This window comes from Muntiacus reevesi, chromosome 3, assembly GCF_963930625.1.
Source record: "Muntiacus reevesi chromosome 3, mMunRee1.1, whole genome shotgun sequence".
NCBI lineage: Eukaryota > Metazoa > Chordata > Mammalia > Artiodactyla > Cervidae > Muntiacus > Muntiacus reevesi.
Window position 1 is genome coordinate 122,080,022 of NC_089251.1, and position 21,731 is coordinate 122,101,752.

At 42.2% G+C, this 21,731-nt stretch overlaps 1 protein-coding gene across 3 annotated transcripts in view; it reads right to left on the reverse strand.

Moving 5' to 3' along the window:
* RHBDD1 (rhomboid domain containing 1) overlaps positions 1-21,731 on the reverse strand; it is a 141,867-nt gene that overhangs the window by 110,866 nt on the left and 9,270 nt on the right. For all 3 annotated transcript variants that reach the window (XM_065930446.1, XM_065930447.1, XM_065930445.1), the window contains exons 2-3: positions 2,761-3,258; positions 1,038-1,170 (exon numbers count right to left, since the gene is read on the reverse strand). In XM_065930446.1, coding sequence (XP_065786518.1) covers positions 1,038-1,170; positions 2,761-3,193 — 566 coding nt within the window. In that variant the 5' untranslated portion in view covers positions 3,194-3,258. The remainder of the gene's footprint in view (positions 1-1,037; positions 1,171-2,760; positions 3,259-21,731) is intronic.

Genomic DNA, 21,731 nt, shown 5'->3' on the forward strand with positions numbered 1-21,731 from the left:
CTGGCCTGACACGCAGCCCAAGAAGAACACTCTCAAATAAAGTACGACACCCAACATGGTCACAAACCAAAAGCAAAACAAAAGAGCTCCTTACTGAAAAGAAAAGCAGCTAAAAAATATCCATACTTCTTTCTGAACTTTCCTGAATCTCTCCCTTCTCCAAACAGCATCCAGATCCCCAGAGTTTAAAAATAAATATGCAAACCATGGGCTTCCAGTTGCATTACACAGATTAAGAGAAGTGCAGCTGGTGGAAGAGGTAGGGAAATATAAAACAATTCACTCCTTTTTCTGAAGAGAAAGTAGAGAAAAGAATCAAAGTGGAAAAGCACCCTCCAACGCCATCCCCTCTCCCCTGGGAACATAGAGACCCGGAATCAGAAGGCTGGAATCCTAACTAGCCTGGTATCTACCACCAGCTGTTCAGTGAGTCTCCAAGCCTTCTGAATTTCCTTCTCCCCATCTATAGAGGAAAACTTAGAGATGTCAGGGATTTCCAAACTATGTTCCCTGGAGCTCCAGGGACACAGCCACAGTGACACGGAGGTGAATCCACGCCAAAACAGTTCAGAGTTGATCCAGTTCATATGTCAAGACCGTGGGTAAAATCTTCTGCTTATAGAGTGTATCATCAAATCACCAAGACAATTCACAACTAAAGTGGCTTAAAAGCATTAGTCCTCTAAAATATCTTTTGATTTTTTTATCTTTAAAATTATGTGGTTTCTACCTGCCTCTTTGAATTATCATTATTAGAATTCACTAATTGACAGGCTGGTTAATATTAACCCCCTAAGCTGTGTACCAGGTTCTACTTAAAAGGTGAAAAATGGAAACTCACATAAGACAAGTACATCAAAATCACACAGCTCAGTAGCTGATGGGATTCAAACACAGGAATATCTGACACTAAAACTATTAACTGGATTCTGTCCTCAGAGTTAAAGCACAAACTCCAGTTACCTCATTATTACTACAGTTCTTTCTCCATGGAATATCAGGTCCTTCATTTGCATTCTCTAAGAGTAAACACTTACCCTGGAGAGATGAAATGAATAGCCAAGAGTTCCACCCAACAAGCAAATCTGTTGGATACAGGAAAGCCCAAAACGTTGACAAAGCCTCCAGGACAACAGTGGTTGTTGAGAACTTTCAAAGCAAACAAAACTCCTAAAAGAGAATGAAGAGGATACAAATATCAGCAATCCAAATGCAGAGATTATCAACAATGGCCAAAAAAACTAACTGAAGTGAAAATGATTATCTGACTACTTCAACTCTTGGCTTTGATATATATCCTACTCCTTATAAAAAGTCAACCTGAACATTTGGCAGAAAGACAATCCTGAAGGTAACCATTCCTTCGATGTTTCTTTTTTTTTTTTTTTTTTCCTTTTCTTTGATCTTTTGGCTGCACCGAAAAGCATGTAGGACTGTAGTAATCCAACCAGGATCACACCCTCAACCCCTACAATGGCATCCCGGAGCCTTAATCACTGGACCGCCAGGGAAATCTCCTTGAATGTTTCTTAACAGAAGTTCATACTGACTTTGAGTATGCTATTAAATATATAACACACAAAATGGGAATAACACACTAGTAATGGTACTAAATGCAACTGAATTTTAAACTTCAAATTCATTAATTGTATGCTATGTGATTTTTAACTCAATTTGAAAAAACACCATTAATGTGTGTTTTTCTAACTCCTATGGAAAGATATATTGAAGGCAGGGCATATTTCCTTTGTTCTCACACAATTAGACTCATGAAGATGTATCTTAGAGGAAAGGGGAAAGGACAGGAAAGGGTTTGTTTTCCTTCTGTTTCAGGACAATTTCCCTCCTACCCTTCACATTCTAATTTTTAGAAGACCTATGTTAAGTCCTGATGGCAATTCAGTCCTACAAGAAAAAAATAAGAAAAGAACTAGTGACGGGCAACAGTGAGAGGCAAGGTAACATGTGGATTGTCATGTAGACTAGGTTCAAATCCCAGCCCCATCACTTACAAGGTGTATAACCGTGACTAATTTCTCTGTGCCTTAGCTTCCTAACTTAGGAAATGAACACAAGGCCACCTCCCTATGGGCCTGTTACATTAATTAAACAGCATAAACTGTGCAACGAGACTGAGCCCCCCAAGTGGCGCAGTGGTAAAGGATCCGGCTGCCAAAGCAGGAGATGCAAGAGACGCAGGTTCAATCCCTGGGTCGGAAAGATCCCTTGGAGATAGAAATGGCAACCTGCTCCAGTATTCTTGCCTGGGAAATCCCACAGACAGAGGAGGCTGGTGGGCTACATTCCATGGGGTCACAAAGAGTCAGACATGACTGAGCACACACACACGAACAGAGAATATCACGGTAAGGAGGTGCCATCATAGGGTGTGGTACGTTTATTTTAATGGTGTTATTGAGAGGCGTGATCTTTTTAGAGAACTCCCTATCACAAATACACCAGTGCATCTCTCTCTTGGGCCCCATCACAACGGAACCAGGGTATATTTCCAAAATCCTATTTCCTGGAAAACCACCTTTGGGCAGACCATAGTGTAAACGGTCCAAGAATGAACAATGCGGCATAATGGGAGATAGCAAAATCAATGACTCTCCTGTGCCCCAATAAGCCTCTTCTCCAAAATCCAAGCCCCAGCAGTCCTTAGCCACTCAGATGTCAGCTCCCTCACCGGCTGGGACCCCCGCTTCACCTCCCTTACTGTCTTCATGCAGGCTACCTTGATACATGTGTCTGCCTTACCTGAGAAACCCACAGCACAATTCCTTTTGAAGTCAGGCTCATTTAGAAATTCTGCCAGAGCAAATTCCAAGAACAGGTACACCACCCCAGTGAGGAGGGAGAATGTGACGATGACGTAGGCAAACCATCTACTGCCCAGTCTTCTCTCCAGATGAATTCCTTTCCACAGCATGGATGCCATATTGAAGTACAAGTGCCAGTCATCCGCGTGGTGAAGAGGGGAAAGCAGCAGGCGCTGCCAGTCCTTCTGCTGGTAACACTTCTCCACGCTGAGGCAGGAGCTAAGTAGCGGTTTCAGGGGATTCAAGAACAACCAGATGTTGAGAGCCAGCGTTGCCAGGGTGACAGGTGGAACATTGTTGATCCCGACCTGGAAGATTTGAGAAAGGAGCAGAAGTAGCCCGATGCTAACTCCTCTTGATCTCCGATGCATGGTGAGATATCACGTTGGAGATGGGAAGATGTGGTCAGGTTTGGGGAATACACAGGCAGCTGAATCTAAAACACAATAAACAAAATGCACATGAGAATCCACCAATTAAGAATTAGGGCATCGACAAGACATGCTCACTGAAAGATGAGCTTATGTTACATACATCTCATCTCCCATTTAATGGAAACATTTATATTCTGTGTTGCCCAGAGCAACTCCCAGGACACCGGCTGCCATCTCTCCTCATTGTACATCCTAAAGGAGAAATGTTATCCCAAATCCCAGTGGGCCAGTGAATGGCTGGGTATGCTTTTTCTGACAAACATGCCATAAAAATGTGACTTGCCTCCTGTATAAAAAAAAACTTATAACCTAACAAAAAGACAAAGAGAGTACACAGATATTTAATGATAGTACACAGATACTTAGTGATTTCTTCTCGGAATGTTTTCTAATTTTAAAGAAGTTTTTATTTTGATATACTAGAGTCTGCCCCAAAGTTGTTTGACACTGGCAAGTCTTAAAATGCAAGCATATATTATCTTCTAGTCCATATTGCCAGATGTTAACTGCTAGAATGCTTTATTTTCACAAAAATTTCCACTTTCAAATGTTCCACTATGTGCCAAATCCTGGACTGAAACACGGTCACTGTCTTTAAGGAACTCATTGTCTACTAAGACGTAAACCAACAGCTGCCATACAGTGGTTTAAATGCAGGGACCTAGGAAGCCGCGACCCGAGGCCGTGCCTCAGCCTGACACGGTTATGGTCTTGAAGGGTAAACTGGATTCACCAGCGAGGAAAGAGTACCCTGTTCACTGGTCTACTTCTCCATGCCCTGGGCTGATCTTGTGACCTACTTTGGTTGACAGAATGAAGAGCAAAGGACACTCGTTCTGATTCTAGGCCTCAGGTGATTTGCAGACTTCCGCTCTCATTTGAACCCCTCCCACGCAACCATGCACAAGTCCAGGCTGGCCTGCTGCAGGATGGAAACACGGGCTCTAGTCACCTGATGGCTGCAGCCACTGACCAGCTAATGCCTCAGAAACAGACCTGTTGAACTGACCAAAAACAAATAAGTAAGTCCAACTGGGGGCTTCCCTGGCAGCTCAGCTGGTAAAGAATCCACCTGCGATGCAGGAGACCCCGGTTTGATTCCTGGATTGGGAAGATTCCCTGGAGAAGGGCTACCCACACCAGTACTCTTGGGCTTCCCTAGTTGCTCTGAATCCAGTCAAGAATCCGACTGCAAAGCGGGAGAGCTGGGTTCGATCCCTGGGTTGGGAAGATCTCCTGGAGGAGGGCGTGGCAACCCACTCCAGTCTTCTTGCCTGGAGAATCCCCATGGACAGAGGAGCCTTGCAGGCTGCAGCCCATAGGGTTGCAAAGAGTCAGACACAACTGAGCGCCTAAAACACAAATCCAACTGAGCCCAGACTAATTTGCTGACTCAAAAAACAGTGAACTAAACAAATGATAGCTTTTATCAACAATAAGATATTTAAAGTTTTCCATCTGTTTATTTTTGGCTGTGCTTGGCCATTGCTGTGTAGGCTTTTCTCGAGTTGCGGTGAGCAGGCTCTGCTCTCTACTTTCAGGGCCCACTACTCAGTGTGGGGGCTTCCCTTAATCTGGAGCACAAGCTCTAGGGTGTGGGGGCTTCAGGAGATGCAGTTCCCGGCTCCAGAGAGCAGGCTCAGTAATTGCAGCACTCAGACCTAGCTGCTCTGTGGCATGTGGGAGCCTCCTGACCACAGATCAAATCCGTGTCTCCTGGAATGACAGGCTGATTCTTTACCACAGAGCCGCCAGGGAAGCCCAGTAAATATCTTAAATTAACTTCACTAAGTTTTGGAGTGGTTTGTTACACAGCAATGATTAAACAATACCGAAGGCCTTTGCTTTGGAAAGGGTATAGGTTACGCTTCTGGGAAGAAGCTAGTCAAGAAAGGGAAACAGACTAAAGATGCGAGAGATAAACAAAAGGAGTCAAGTCCTGAGAGGAGCAGCCTTGTCCACCGCAAGTAAGAAGACAAGTGTCAGGTATAGATATGGGTAAACAGGCAGATTAGGGGAAAGGATGCTGAAAAAGTTCTCATCTAGTGGTTTTCTGACTTGCCTGATTTCCCTTTTTCTGAGCTTTCTTGGCTTCCAATCAAATATACACCTCACTCTGATACACTAAAGATTCTCATTCAGACAGCAGACTGGAAAGTGCATAGATCTGGATTTAAAAAATGGCTAGACTCTCCTACTTACTAGCCCTGGAACCTTGGGCAAACTACTTAAACTTCAATTTCTTCATTTTAAATTAGAAATAATACCTCCTTCCAAGGATCACTGTAACATGTCTAGAACAAAGTAGGTGCTGGGTAAATGGTAGCGTCTTTTTTCACTGCGGCTTCCCAGGTGGCTCAGGGGTAAAGAACCCAGTTGCCAACGTAGGAGACATGGGTTTGATCCCTGGGTCAGGAAGATCCCCTGGAGAGGGAAATGGCAACCCACTGCAGTACAGTTTCCTACAGAATTCCATGGACAAAGGAGCCTGGCGGGCTACAGTCTATGGGGTCGCTAAAGAGTTGGACATGACTGAGCAACTAAACAACAACTTTTCATTACAATAAAATAATCTTAATTAAGAGAAAAAGCTTTCACAAATGACAGCATTCTAATAAAACTCAAATGTACTCCCCAACCCGTCCCCCATATGGATTTTTATTAACATCATGCCTAAAAGAAAAAATTATACATATATATGTGTGTCATATGTGTATCTCCATTATTACCAACCAAATTTCTTTATTGCCAGGGTATGTCATTATAGCTTTGTAGCAATCTCATAAACTACAGAATTTAATAAAATTTCAACTAAAAAGCTCCCAGATAATCTTGGACAAAGAGTCTACATTTTTCCCATTGACTTTCAGGTTGATTTTCAAATCTCCAACTATTGTGACAAGTTTGCAATTCCCCTCAATAGTGTTATATATATATATATATATATATATATATCAAACATCATTACCTGTAATGGGAGTAATGGAAAAATATGGCCATGGTCATTAAGTAACCAGCTTAAAAGATCACAAAATAAACCCTTCAGTATTAGTACAGTGTCCTATGATACCAGGCATATGTGCAGCAGAAAACCAAAAGTAATTATGTCTTTGCTTAAGAAAAAGTTCCCTCTCAACTGGAATTACTCGAGATGAAGAGTACAAACAAAAAGGTAGTGGCATTTCCCCAAGCCTCTCAGGCTGTGCACCCAGGATCACATTACACTTGCTTGATTTCTGCTCAGACCCAAAGGCCCCCTCTTGTTCTCCTCCCTTCTCACCTCTGTCTCCCCACTGATGACTGCTCCCCTGGGCCGCTGGGCTCTCCTGTAGGTCTGACTCCTTCCAATCCCCCTTTCTTGGCGTTTCAGTTTCCCTCCATTCTTACACTCTGTTTTGCATACACTCATGGAATTCCACTCTCACGGTTTCTATAATTGTTTTTATCAGGATGGTTCCCAAATTTATATTTTACAGGCTTTATTTCTCAGATTTCAGAGACACAACCTTCTAGGAAGACTATAATCTGCCCAATCTCTTGCTCTCACAGAATGACTATTCAGCCATACCTTCAATCACTAATTTATTTAATAGATAGCAAGTACTGAATGCATGCCAGCCCCTGTACCAGGCACCAGAGGCATAGCAAAGGCCAAAATACTTGCAATCTCAGTCCTTAAATGGCCCATTTCTATTTGTTGAAGGAAATAGAAATACTGGCTGCAAAAAAATCACAGGATGAATAAAACAACATGCTATGCTTAACACTGCAAAGGCAGATAAAATCATAACCAATGTGAGAAGTGCATAACATGTGTCAGGCTCTGCTTTCACAAAGGCCAAGAGAAGGAACTTTTGAGTTTTAAGTAGCGAAGATCAATCAGTATTGTTTCATATCAGATCTGTGGCCCAGCTTCCTTTCTTATAAGTTATACCAAGTCAGACATCCAAGGTGAGGGGTGTAGTCTGTTTGTAACAAGGTAACAGAAAATCCAACTAGTTCATGTGAAGATCAAATATGTAACTTGACCTTGTGGGTCAGGAAGGCACGGTTCTAAGAACACTAAAGACAACAGATCACAAGTGGCATTTACTATAAGATGAATATTGTCCTGTCCACCAATATAGAGAAATTTCTAGAAAGCTAAGCTAAGCTTATTTAACTTACATGCTGAGTACATCATGCAAAATGGTAGGCTGAATGAAGCACAAGCTGGAATCAAGATTGCAGGGAGAAATATCAATAACCTCAGATAGGCAGATGACACCACCCTTCTGGCAGAAAGTGAAGAACTAAAGAGCCTCTTGATGAAAGTAAAAGAGGAAAGTTAAAAAATTGGCTTTTTCACAGAAAACTAACATCATGGCATCTGGTCCCATCACTTCATGGCAAATAGATGGGGAAACAATGGAAACAGTGACAGACTTTATTTTCTTGGGCTCCAAAATCACTGCAGATGGTGATTGCGGCCAAGGAATTAAAAGACGCTTGCTCCTTGGAAGGAAAGCCATGACCAACCTAGACAGCATATTAAAAAGCAGAGATATTACTTTGTCTACAAAGGTCTGACTAGTCCAGGCTATGGTTTTTACAGCAGTCACGTATGGATGTGAGAGTTGGACTATAAAGAAAGCTGAGTACCGAAGAACTGATGCTTTTGAACTGTGGTGTTGGAGAAGACTCTTGAGAGTCCCTTGGACTACAAGGAGATCCAACCAGTCCATCCTAAAGGAAATCAGTCCTGAATATTCATTGGAAGGATTGATGCTGAAGCTGAAACTCCAATACTTTGGCCACTTGATGTGAAGAACTGACTCACTGGAAAAGACCCTGATGCTGGGGAAGATTGAAGGCAGGAGAAGGGGACGACAGAGGATGAGATGGTTGGATGGCATCACCGACTCAATGGACATGAGTTTGAGTAAACTCTGGGAGTTGGTGATGGACACGGAGGCCTGGTGTGCTGCAGTACATGCGGTCACAAAGAGTTGGACACAACTGAGCAACTGAACTGAACTGAAGCTGTAGGAGACAGCACAGAAGCAAGGTTGATGAGCTAGAAACTGGAGCAATGTGTTTGGTTTTGAAAGTGATTTATTTATTCTAATCTGTACCCAGACCATAACCAGTCATACCAGCTCAAGGAAGACCAGGTTGCGCCCTCGCTCCAACCCTGCCCTCGACTTATAAGCACTTCCTTCCTCTCACACTCAACATGTCCCAACCTGAGCATTGGAAGGTCCCTTCCAAATCTGGCCCTCCCCCCACGCTCCAGATCTCAGGACACAGAATCTCTGCCTACCTAGCTATTCATGTTGGAGATGCTGATGACATCCTCAACACATACTTTCCCCTCTTCATCCCCTAATCCCATCCACTACACTTTAATTCTTCCAAACTACTTTTTATCAATCTCCCTCCTTCTACCCCTAGATCCACTACATTAATCTAAACCACCATCACAGCTTGCCTGGATTACAACAAATTCTGCTTCTCCTTCTTATACCCACCAACCATTTTCCACCACTGCTCAGAGTAATCTTTATAAAACTGAAGCTGGAATCCCCTGTGGTAAGCCTTCAAAGGCTTATTGTTGAAGGCTGGATGAAGTCCAAACTCTTGACCACAGCTACATGCTTGTGATAAGGACTGCCCCGCCTGCCCCTCTGGGCTCATCTCACATTGGTCTCTGCCTCATCAGCTATGATCCAGCCACTCAGGACCCCAGGAGTTCCATGGTCACAGCATAAATGCTGGCTACCACTGAATACTCAGAGCCTAGCACAGTGACTCATATACTTATATGACTTGTGTTTGTCCAATGAATCAAAATTAGCATGTTAAATATATCTACGTTATACAATAAATGAGACTGACTGACAAGGTCTGAATACCTATGATACATTCACCCCTAAGTATTTTTCCTACAATTGCAGCAGCCTTCCTCATAGCACTATACACATTATTCCACTTAATACTTTCAGTTCCTGAACAGTGTTTGTAACATTTACCTCAACTTCACAGGAATAAACTTCTGTTCCATTTAAAATGTATTAATAAGTTGCTTTGCCGGAACTATTTGATAAAATAATGGCATTTTAATTATGCAGTAATACATACAAGATAGCGCTGCATCATGGCTGTGACAGAGAGAAATGGAAGACCTCTTAAAATATTGATAGGAAAATTAGCCACATTTACTTTTAATGAGAAATTAAAAATTAAACAGGTATGTAATAAGAAAAACTAAGTAGTTAGAACAAACAAAAGAAACTGAATTTATAATTTGGGAAACCAACGTGTCTCACAGGGGAAAGGAGTTTTACGAAAAGGGAAAAGAAACTAAGTATAGTGATTTTCAATTCTACTTATAAAAGCAAGAAATATTTCACCATTACCATTTATCATGGTGACATTGTATCTCAATTTTCAGTTTAAATGTTCAAGAACTCAGGCTATTAAACTGCAAACATACATACCAGTTATAAATTATATTCCCAATTTGGCATCTGATAGTAACCAAATTAACATCACAAGAAAGAAACTATAGTCCTAATAGGAAAAATCAAACACTATTCTGAAAACAGGCTTCTATGTCATTAAAAGTGCAACAGATCTTAAAATTATTCATTGAGATCTTTTAAAATTTTGTGAGATTTTTCTTTAAGAATCAATAAAAGGATTATCAATACATATTTGAGGCAGATTAATGATATGTCATTATTACTATCTTCACACCTTTGGAAAATTTAATTTAGGTTCCATATATATTTAAGCATATCCTCTTAAAAAAATCATAGAGGAGAACGTATGTTTGTCTAAGTCACTTTGCAAGTATTTATCAGAGGCCTGCTATCACTCAGGTTGAATATTTTGCTAATGCCTGACTTTCCAGATGCTTAAGTGTTGATTTTTAAAAACTGAGCTATAATTCACACACCATAAATTTTACTCTTATACTACACATCTCAGTGGGTTGTGCATATTCACAAGGCTTCACAATCACCACCACCATCTAATTCCAGAATATTTTCATTCCATCCAAGTGAAACTCTCTCCACTTACCTCCTTAACCCTCCACCTACCCAGTACCTGGCAACCACTAACCTACTTTTCACCTCAATGAATCTGCCTATTCTGAACATTTCATACAAACAGAATCATATGGTATGTGACCTTTTGTGTCTGACTTCTTTCACTTAGCACGCTATTTTCAAGGGTCATCTACACTGTATGAAGCATCAGTACTTAAGAGTCCCTTTTCATGGTCCAACAATATTATATAGATAAACCACACTGTTTTACCCATTTATGATGGACACTTGGGTTACTCCCACTTTTTTGGCTATAAAGAATACTGCTGCTATGAACATTCATGTACAATTTCTTTTAGAAACATATCTTTCCAGTTCTCTTGGACATATACCTAGGAAGAGAATTGCTGGGTTAACTCTGGGGCTTCCCAGATGGCACTAGTGGTAACGAATCTGCCTGCCAAAGCAGCAGACTTAAGAGATGTGGGTTCGATCCCTGGGTTGGGAAGGTTCCCTGGAGAAGGGTATGGCAGCCCACTCCAGGATTCTTGCCTGCCTGAAGAATCCCATGGACAGAGGATTCTGGTGGGCTAACAGTCCACAGGGTCTCACAGAGTCGGACACGACTGAAGTGACTTAGCACGGTAACTCTATGCTTAACTTTTTGAGGAATTACCAGACTGTTTTCCAAATTTTTGTGCCATTTTTCATTCCCTCCATCAGTGTTCAGTTCAGTTGCTCAGTTGTATCCGACTCTTTGCGACCCCATGAACCGCAGCTTGCCAGGCCTCCCCGACCATCACCAACTCCCGGAGTCCACCCAAACCCATGTCCATTGAGTCGGTGATGCCATCCAACCATCTCATCCTCTGTCGTCCCCTTCTCCTCCTGCCCTCAATCTTTCCCAGCATCAGGGTCTTTTCAAATGAGTCAGCTCTTTGCATTAGGTGGCCAAAGTACTGCAGTTTCAGGTTCAACAGCAGTCCTTCCAATGAACACCCAGGACTGATCATCTCTAGGATGGACTGGTTGGATCTCCTTGCAGTCCAAGAGGCTCTCAAGAGCCTTCTCCAGCACCACAGTTCAAAAGCATCAATTTTTCGGTGCTCAGTTTTCTTCACAGTTCAACTCTCACATCGATACATGACCACTGGAAAAACCACAGCCTTGTCTAGACGGACCTCTGTTGACAAAGTGATGTCTCTGCTTTTTAATATGTTGTCTAGGTTGGTAATAACTTTCCTTCCAAGGAGCAAGTATTTTTTAACTTCATGGCTGCAATCACCATTTGCAGTGATTTTGGAGCCCAGAAAAATAAAGTCAGCCACTGCTTCCACTGTTTCCTCATCTATTTGCCATGAAGTAATGGGACCGGATGCCACAATCTTAGCTTTCTGAATATTGAGCTTTAAGCCAACTTTTTCACTCTCCTCTTTCACTTTCATCAAGAGGCTCTTTAGTTCTTCACTTTCTGCCATAAGCGTGGTGTCACCTGCACATCTGATGTTATTGATATTTCTCCCGGCAATATTTCTCCATCAATGTAAGGGGTTCCAATTTCTCCATACTCATACATACTCAAGAGCACTTGTTTTTATCCATCTTATTTATTATAGCCATCCTAAGTGGGTGTGAAGCAGTACTGACTTGCATTTCTCTAGCAACTATTGATGTTGAGCAAATGCTTAAATTTTTAATGTTTAAAATATAAATATACATGTTCAAAAAATATATATATATATATATAAATATGCATGTTCAGTGGTACACGTAACCATACAGATAAACATTTCCCTTCCCTCAACCTCCCTCCCACACCCCCTTCAAGGAACAGTTTAACAAACACCTCAGAAAAAAAAGAAAGATGATGAAAAAAAGATGGAACCACAAAGTCATCCTGGTTAAACTGCCAGAACTTTAGCACTACCATCCATCTCTTCCCCTGTGATGCGATGCGCTAAAAGTGAAGGAGAATGCACTTCAGTAGCAGGGGCCAAGCTGGGGCCAAGACATTCAACTCTACACACTGTAAAATCTTTTTTTGAAAGACGCAGAGGGTCAGTATGATTTATCGATTCAAATAAAGCAAAAAAAAAAAAACTATGGAAATAGCAGACTGGATATGCTAAACATAAAAACGTCCTTGACTTTTGAAATTACAAGAGCTGAACAACAAATTAGAGCATCATAAATACCACACTGACTTGGATATTCGCCCAAGTGAGTTCACAAAACAATTAGATCCATTTTTTCTCTCTCACTGCCAGCATAGTCTGTTTTCTCTAAGAGTGAACTGAAATGGATCATTTCTTCTCATTGACACCATAACTCTCAGCAACCTTTCATTCAAGGTTTTTCTAATCCAAACGTAAGAGGCTGCTTTTACCACCTGTTACTATACGGCCAATAGATGAGAATGCTTTGGTTCAGGACAATAATAATACAATCTGTTCTTCTTCCTGATATACTTTAGCATAATTTTATTTTTCCTAAAGGTATTAGCTCCAAGAAAACCCAACTACAAAGTGCAGATTTTCAAGATATTTTTGAAAATAAGAAAATGCTTCAGTATAATATGTATTTGCATTTAGTGGAAAACAAGAATTTATGAACCAAACACTTGTGAAGTAATTTGTTCCCCTTTTCAAATATATGAATGCATTTCAAAAAGCTTACATAGCTTAAAATGTGATAGTTGTTAAATACAATATACATAGATATATCAGTAACATAGGAATTTTACTTTTAAAACTTAGTACTTAAAACATTAAATGTAATAGCAGATGGTCTGGCTTCATACCACTGAACAGTGTTCAACTGACCAGAATGCATCATCTCCCTAAGTTGATGAGTCAATGGGGAACTCCGGGGATCCGGTGTGGAAGCTGCGACAGAGGACCATCAACATTTAATGACATAAACAACAGATTTTTTCTGGCCATCAAAATCTGTTACATGACTTCATGAGCTACATTAATGATAAAAATCAAAGAGCATCGGCATAGGATTCTGTTTTCTTATTTCACATTAGAGGCAGAGAGATACAAAGAAATGAGGACAATCGAACGAAAACTGACTTCGTGAATAAACAATGAAAACCGGAATCAAATTATAGGAAGAAGGTAATGGGAATCTAGTCTTTATGAATATCGTGACACTCAGTAATTACACTCCAGTGTCTGTTCATGGAAATATCTACAGCTTGCCCTCTGGTTCAAAAGAAACCGGGAATTGAGAACACTTTCCCCTTTTGAAGACTGCTGACATCCCCATGTACACAATGGTTCTCCAATCTCGTACACTTCATCTTCATAACTGTGTAAGAAACTCTTACCCAGTTCGAGACAACCATTAAACTCTCTCTCAGATACCAATGGGCTAAATCTTTCTGATTTTCAGCTACCAGACCTAGCTTAAACACACTACACCTAGCTTTTAACACATGAGAGCTCCTCTCTCCAAGTGAAAACAAATACAAAATTTTCCATACCTTATGGAACTAGGTCCAACTATCTTTTACAAGGCCATCCTAAGTACTAATATCAATGTCATCCACGTGGAAGACAAAATAGATGATCTCCGGGGAGTTAGGATTTAAGATCACTAAAATGACACAGAACGTAATGTTCCAGACAAGTAAGCAGCCATTAATAATGTCACATGTTATGTGGTGACAGACCCAACCAAAGGTCAGACCCTTATCACCTGATGCTCCTCCCCCAATCTTACTTAAGTTATGCCTGACTCAATTTGCTTAAAATCCAAGGTCATCATGTTATTCCTTGCCCCCAGCCCATCATGTTTTCTTACCTAGATCAGCTTTCTCTACATCATCACTCTAATAAGACTGGATAGTATCATAGTTAACAGTAGACTCTGAAGCTTAATGGCTTGGGTTCAAATTCCGGCTCAACTGTTTGGAATTCTATGACCCTGTCATCATCTGTATGGACTTGTTAATGTGTCCAACTCCTTGTGATCCCATGGACTGTAGCCTGCTAGGATCTTTCCATTGGATTTCCCAGGCAAGAATACTGGAGTGGGTTGCCATTTCCTTCTCCAAAGGATCTTCTCAACCCAGGGATCAAACCCATGTCTCCTGCATTGGCACTCGGAATCTCTACTACTGAGTCACCAGGGAAGTGAAGTGAAGTCGCTCAGTCATGTCCAATTCTTTGCGATTCGGTGGAGTTGTAGCCTAGCAGGCTTCTCCGTCCATGGGATTCTCCAGGCAAGAATACTGGAGTGGGTTGCCATTTCCTCCTCCAGGGAATCTTCCCAACCCAGGGATCGAACCCGGGTCTTCCGCATTGGAGGCAGACGCTTTAAACTCTGAGCCACTAGAGAAGCCCTTATAAAATAGATACTAAAGAATACTACTAAAAAAAAAAAAAAAAATACTAAGACCTACCTCATAGAGTAGTTGATGAGTGAGTATATGTAAAACACATAGGACTAGGCCTGAAACATAGTAAGGACTTTGTAAGTATTAGCTGATATAAAATAATCATCAGATCAACTTCAAGCATTTTAGCTTATACTTCAGTCCTATAATATTTGTATAGTGTTCTCAATAATAACTAATATTTATGCAGCTATTTATAGTTTACAAAATAGTATACTTGCTTCATTTCACTTAATTCTCACAATCTGGGGAAGACAAACTTAGTTCCATGTTGTCCACCAGCTGGTCTCTCCAGCACTTGAGGAAAAACAAAAAACAGTCACTTTACTGTCTTGCTAGTCATTCTGAAGCCTGCTCTGTAGAGCTGCCCAGATGAGAAGGAGCACAGTGAAGCTTCTGCCCTTGAGACTTTCTGGGGAAAATGTTAAATTCCTCTGTCCAAGGTGCTAAATAATTATGGCCATCTCCACAGATGGGCAGTTCTGTGGGGCTCTCTCACCACCAGAGGTCACCAAAGTGAATTTTACATACATCCCATAGCTTTTAAGTCTGAGTATTCTGAACATAACTGCCCAATTTAATGGAAATCCTTTCAGCAGTTTTGGTGAGAAAGCTTAAGAGAGAGAAATCCCATTTCTTTCTCATTTAAAGACACCAAGATGACAATGCTCTTAAACCTGACTACCGGAACTCAAAAGCAGCTCATTACACCAGACAGTGCTTGTTAATCTGGCAAGCCCTTCAACCTTCTGCCTCTCACAAACGCAACCCTTGCCACTACTGTCTATGCTTTTGCGAGACTTCCATGGACCTGCCTGTCCATCACTCAAAAAGTAAATGTCCACATTTCCACAGGTTTCCCAGGTTCTGCTAGTGGCAAAGAATCCATCTGCCAACACAGGAGATACAGGAGACCTGGGTTCAATCCCTGGCTTGGGGAGATCCCCTGGAGAAGGAAATGGCAACCCACTGCAGTATTCTTGCCTGGGAAATCCCATGGACAGAGGAGCCTGGAGGGCCACAGTCCATGGGGTTGCAAAGAGTCGGACACGACTGAGCACTTGTCAGCAGCACATTTCCACAGCACATAACAGATTCCTGGAATGACTATATAGGGTTAAATAAAAATCTTTTGGAATTTTAGGTTGTGATCTAGAGGCAGACCAGGAAACAGCTCAAACTTCTGATACACAGTCCATCTTTTTTTAACTCAATAGAAACCCTGAAACAAGATGTCAGCTACTTTGCTTTCACATAACTGCTTCTTGGTGGTAAACTCAAGTTTAAGAGAATTCTTATAGGTTTTAAAAAAAAAAAAAGGCTAAAACAATGTTTCATTTTTAGTTCAATCTCTCCTTATATGGCATAAAATTCAATGAGAACTATTTTAGGTAGTAATAAATGAGAAAAAAAGTGATTAAAAGGGTGAAAGTTTAAATATTTCCATTTAGCCAAGGGTTTGCTTACATGAAAAATAAGATCTCGCCAAAGAGCTAAGGTAGGGCCACCCAGTTTAAGGTAGGTATTGCTCATAGCAATAATGAGACCCACTGAAATGGATGTATCGTCAAGTGAGCTATCACTGTGGGTGCTGGGCTTTATCTCATTGGGAACTCTGGGAGCTGGTACAGACACGCCCCAGTGTTAATGCCAAGGGCTAGGACTCTGCCTTAACTCCCTGTCACTGGTGGCTTGTCAGAGCAGGAACGGTGGATGTCAGGGGTCACAGAAAACACGCGGGTAAAGAACCGCAGGTACTGGAGGCTGGGAGTCTGTCAGAGGATACCCAGGGCACAGGGATGTGGCATCACGCCCTGAGGTGAGACACACTCCCTGCCACCCCTCCCAACCCGTTCAATTCTGCCCCAATCTTCAGAGCCCCACTCCTGAGTGGCATCCTTAGTGTCAGATTTCTCAGTCATCTCAGCATTCATGAAATCTCCCACAATGCCTTCCATAGGCACAAACCACCTGTGCCAACAGGATGTCACCAGAGGCTTTTTATCATCTCTACCACACTGTGTTTTCAGGATACCCTGGGGTTTGACAGCACATATTCTGGAGTCTAAACTGATCCCAGTGACTGGTTTTAGCCTTAAGAGCTGTGTGAAGTTGTGCAAGTCACTTAACCTAAGCCCCTGTTTCCTGCTATGAAAATGGAATAATAATAATAATAGCTAAACCTGATCCTGTCCAAGTCTCTTGGACAGCAGGGAGATCAAACCAGTTGATCTGAAAGGAAATGAATCCTAAATATTCATTGGAAGGACTGATGATGAGGCTGAAGCTCCAGTATTTTGGTCACCTGATGCAAAGAGCTGACTCATTAGAAAAGACCCTGATGCTGGGAAAAGATTGAAGGCAGGAGGAAAAGAGGGTGTCAGAGGATGAGATGACTGGATGGTACTACTGATGCAATGGACATGAACTTGGGCAAACTTCCAGAGATGGTGAGGAACAGGGAGGCCTGGCAAGCTGCAGTCCAGGGGGTTGTGAAGAGTTGGACACAACTGGATGACTGAATAGCAACAAACCTGGTCCTAGAATTCCTGCACGGATTCCGTGACCTAAAACACCGAGTGCTTAGAATGATGTCAAGCACACCGTAAACACATTCAATCTCAGCTTGTGTTTTAATGACTTAAACAGAGATACACATTTGTTACTGGGTTTTGGGTTTAAGGTTTCCTCAACACGGGTCAAACACAAAAGTCAAAACTTTGACTAAAGTTACACTCTTATATAGTACGAGCTCATCCTTGGCAGCACTGCTCTCAAGCTTTACGCATGCACTTGTGCCTGCCAAAGTTAATTCATACATCAAGACCCACAAGATGAAGGCTGTCCCAAAGGTCTGGCTCACAAATCTAAACCCAAGTCAGCCTGCTTTTATGGGAGCAGCCTCGCTGCCCGGGAAACCTAACGCCAAGCACAATCCTCCAGATCAGCTTTAGTCAGGTCACCTTACTCTTTTGAAAAACAGGTCCTGCTGGCCTCAAAAGGAAACCACCTCCTACCTCCTAGCCAACCATGCCATTTCTTCCTTACGTCTCCTAACTTTCTGTAAAACCCATGTGCGTACATGTGTGTGTGCTCAGTCAGGTCCAACGCTTAATGACTTTACAGACTGTAGCCCGCCAGTCTCCTTTGACCATGGAATTTTCCAGGCAACGATACTGGAATGGGTTGCCATTTCCTACTCCAGGAGATCTTCCTGACCCAGAGATCGAACCCACATCTCCTGCGTCCCCTGCATTGGCAGGCAGATTCTTTACCATTATGCCACCTGGGAAGCCCTTATAAAACTCGCCCTGGCCCCAGATTCCCCAGGAATAAGGCTCCACTGCTTGGGAGGCGCCCTGTGCTCCCACTCTGTGAACAAAGGACATCAAACTCATCACTAAGTCGTCTTAGCTTTGTCATCCTGCATATCCCGTTCAAGCCTCTAAACTTTATGTGGCAGGTATTATTCCATTGTACAGATGAGTAGGGGATTTTAATCAAGATAATCTGGCTCCAGAGTCCTTGTTCTTAAAAGGAAGTTGTGAGTCAGGTGTGTCTGCACGAAAGTTGTGAGTTTCTGACTCTTAAGATAGCCTATTCTTGTTCTCCAGCAGTTTGTCAGGACTACCGTGTAAGCGTTTCAGTGACTTACTATACTGCTCAGTGGCCGTGGTCCTAGGTAGGCTGTAGGGCAGGAGCGGCGCACCCCCAAATAGGCCACTTGGCATAAGGATTATCTTGAGCTGAATATAATTAAGAACAAGCAGATACAACTAGAGCTCTCTGCTTCCCCAGTCTGCTTAAAAGCAGGACATAAATATGCCTACCACTCCCCCTCTACCAGGCAGGACAGAAGTTAATCACCAGAGACAACCTTAAAATTGGCTCCAAAAAAAATCTGCATGGCAAGCTTCATCAACTAGCCCTAATCTTCCATTAGTTCCCTGACCCTTTTGCCTTCCGTTTGCTGCCCTAGAAACTCAAAGCCCTTTTCCTTCGTCTTGTCACTTCTCAAAGAGATGTACTGTTCTTTAGCTAGGATGCTGTATAAGCCCAAGTTCTAACCAACTCTTGAGCCACGCATCACTAGGTATGGAACTTCCGCCATCTGAGCCACCGGGGCAGCCCACTAAAAGCGGTACTACATGAATTCTCCAAGCAAGAATACCGGAGTGGGCAGTCATTCCCATCTCCAGGGGATCTTCCCAACCCAGGGATCGAACTCGGGTCTCCTGCGTTGCAGATGAGGAGAAGTGGGCATCAGAGGACGAGATGACTGGACAGTATCACTGATGCAACGAACATGAACTTGGGCCAACTTTGGGAGATGGTGAGGGCCAGGGGGACCTGGCGTGCTGCAATCCATGGGGTTGCACAGAGTTGGACACGACTGGGCAACTCAACAACAAGAACAAAGGTACTTCTACTGTGAGCACAAGCTTGGCTGCAATTCTCAAAATAAACTTTTATCTCCAGATCTGGGGTGACAGTTTGCCCTGTGACCTCAATTCTGACAGATCTAAGAAAAAGTCACTGATTTTCAGTTTGTTCAGGGTTCTTCTTGTTGTGAATACTGAGGTAATCACCTGCAAGCTCTTTACACATCAGAGTTGAAATAGGAAGTCACTCCTACTGTCTTTTGATAAGAGATATGACACTTCAACCACCAAAAGAATTAGGAAGGACACTATTCGAGCATAAAGATTTGTCTTTGCTAAGAAAGTGCAGTTGGTGACTTTCATCGCACACCAAAATATATATGCACTTTGAGTTATTTCAAATATAGAAAATTTCAGAACACAGAGCTCTTACTCTACCAAATATAACTGTTTCTTGACACAAAGTAACTTGAGGTACAAAGTAATGTTCAAATACCCAACTTCTTTTGGTAATTATCATTGCCATAGCTTAAAAAACAACAACAACAAAATCTGTTTCTAAAATCAAGTTAAGAAACAAAACAGTAACAGTAATCCAAATGTCACTTTTCTCATTTTGGAATATACTCTATACACATAGAGAAGCTGAGGAACAAAAGCCCCTGCTTCCTCGCTGACTTTTCTCCCACCAGGACCAGGGCTCGACCTGACAAGGACTCCGGAAAGAAGGGCATGAAGCAGGGGGATGTGAAGGGTGTCCTGCCCAGCATTCTTTCACCCTCAGGTCCAATCCTGCAAAGTAAGGCTTAATCTAAGCCACAGAGAGGCAAACATCTTTTCTAACTTTTAATGTGGACAGCAAGGAGATCAAACCAGTCAATCCTAAAGGAAATCAACCCTGAACATTCATTGGAAGGACTGACGCTGAAGCTGAAGCTCCAATACTTTGGCCACCTGGTGAGAAGAGCTGACTCATTGGAAAAGACCCTGATGCCGGGAAAGACTGAAGGCAAGAGGAGAGGAGGGCAGAAGAGGATAAGATAGTATCACTGACTCAATGGATGTGGGCTTAAGCAAACTCCAGGAGATAGTGAAGGACAGTGAAGCCTAGCGTGTTGTAGTTCATGAAGTCACAGAGTCTGATTTAGTGACTGAACAACATCAAACTTTTAAACAACACTTTTCCAACTCTTAGCCCTGTGTTTCACCCTGGAAGGGGTATCTTCTTTTCACAGTCAACAAATATTTAGGTAATACTCATGAAGTGTAAAAATTTCTATATAACAGCCTCTTTGGGAGGAAAGGGTAACCTTTACCCAATCTTTCCTCTTATTTTACTCAGGGTGATCATGATACATAAGAAAGTACCCAGTGATGAGTAACTCAACAGATGGTTCGAACTTGGGTGTATATAGAATCTTAACAAAAGAACAATACATTTTTAGAGAACTGACAAGGCAAAGGAAAAGGGCTTTGAGTTTCCAGGGCAAATTTCTTTGCCAAATCTCCAAATACTGCCTGGTCGGATCACATCACGTTGCCTTTGAAGGACTTCTGCAGAAATGCACCTTCATATTATTTGAGGCCCTGACATAGGTCTCACTCACCCGAGGGACTGCTGTGGAGGAATCATTTCCACATTGTCATAAAACACTGTTCAGACTTCTCCTTCCCTGTGCAAAATCCTACCAGAGCTAGAAAAGGCTTAATTTCACCTAAGAAGTGCCTGTGCTCTCTTCTGCTGAGAGCTACTCAGTCATTTGCTTGCTTTTTTCCCCCTTTACTACCAACTTCTGTCTTAAGTCATTTCTAAAACTGACACTTTCTGAAAATGGGCAAATGTACAAATTTGTGCCAATATAAATGCACAAATATGTGCCAATATAAAAAAGTGATGCCAATTCAATCCAGAGAATACCTTAGGGAGGATTCCTCACCTGCATCAGACTTTGAAAAAGCAGATAAAAGGAGGAAAGGTATTTGTGCTGTTAGCATATGTGTTAGTCACTCAGTCGTGTCCAACTCCTTGCAACCCCATAGGCTGTAGCCCACCAGGCTCCTCTGTCCATGGGATTTCCCAGGCAAGAATACTGGAGTCGGTTATTTCTTCCTCCAAGGGATCTTCCCGACAAAGGGATTGAACCCACACCTCTCACACTGGCAGGCAGATTCTTCACCACTGTGCCACCACAGAAGCCCAAAATATGCTTAGCGAAGTTTAAATGCATTAGGCTGCTCAGCTCTGCTATACTGCTCGTTTTGTAACAAGCAGATTTGTCCAAATGAAATTAATATTTATATATCAGGGAACAAATTGAATACAAAGTCTGTATCGGATTTGCGCAGTTTCATCAGCAAAAAGTCCTAGGTAAATGCAGGAAACTGCACTCCGCTAAAGCAAGCTGCACAGAATTTCATAAAACATACACATTTGCACACTCTGAACACCCACCTGTGGCCTAAAGTTCACTGCGCACTTAATGAGTCACGGACCTCTACATCTCCAGCTACGACTCACACATCCAGATGATCCTTCCTCCACCACCTGACAGCAATTCACAAGCTTCAGTCTTTCTGACATCCACTTCTGACAGCAAAGTTTAGAATTCTGGGAAGGTAAAGAGCTGTATTTCTTATGTACTTCTATATTTATC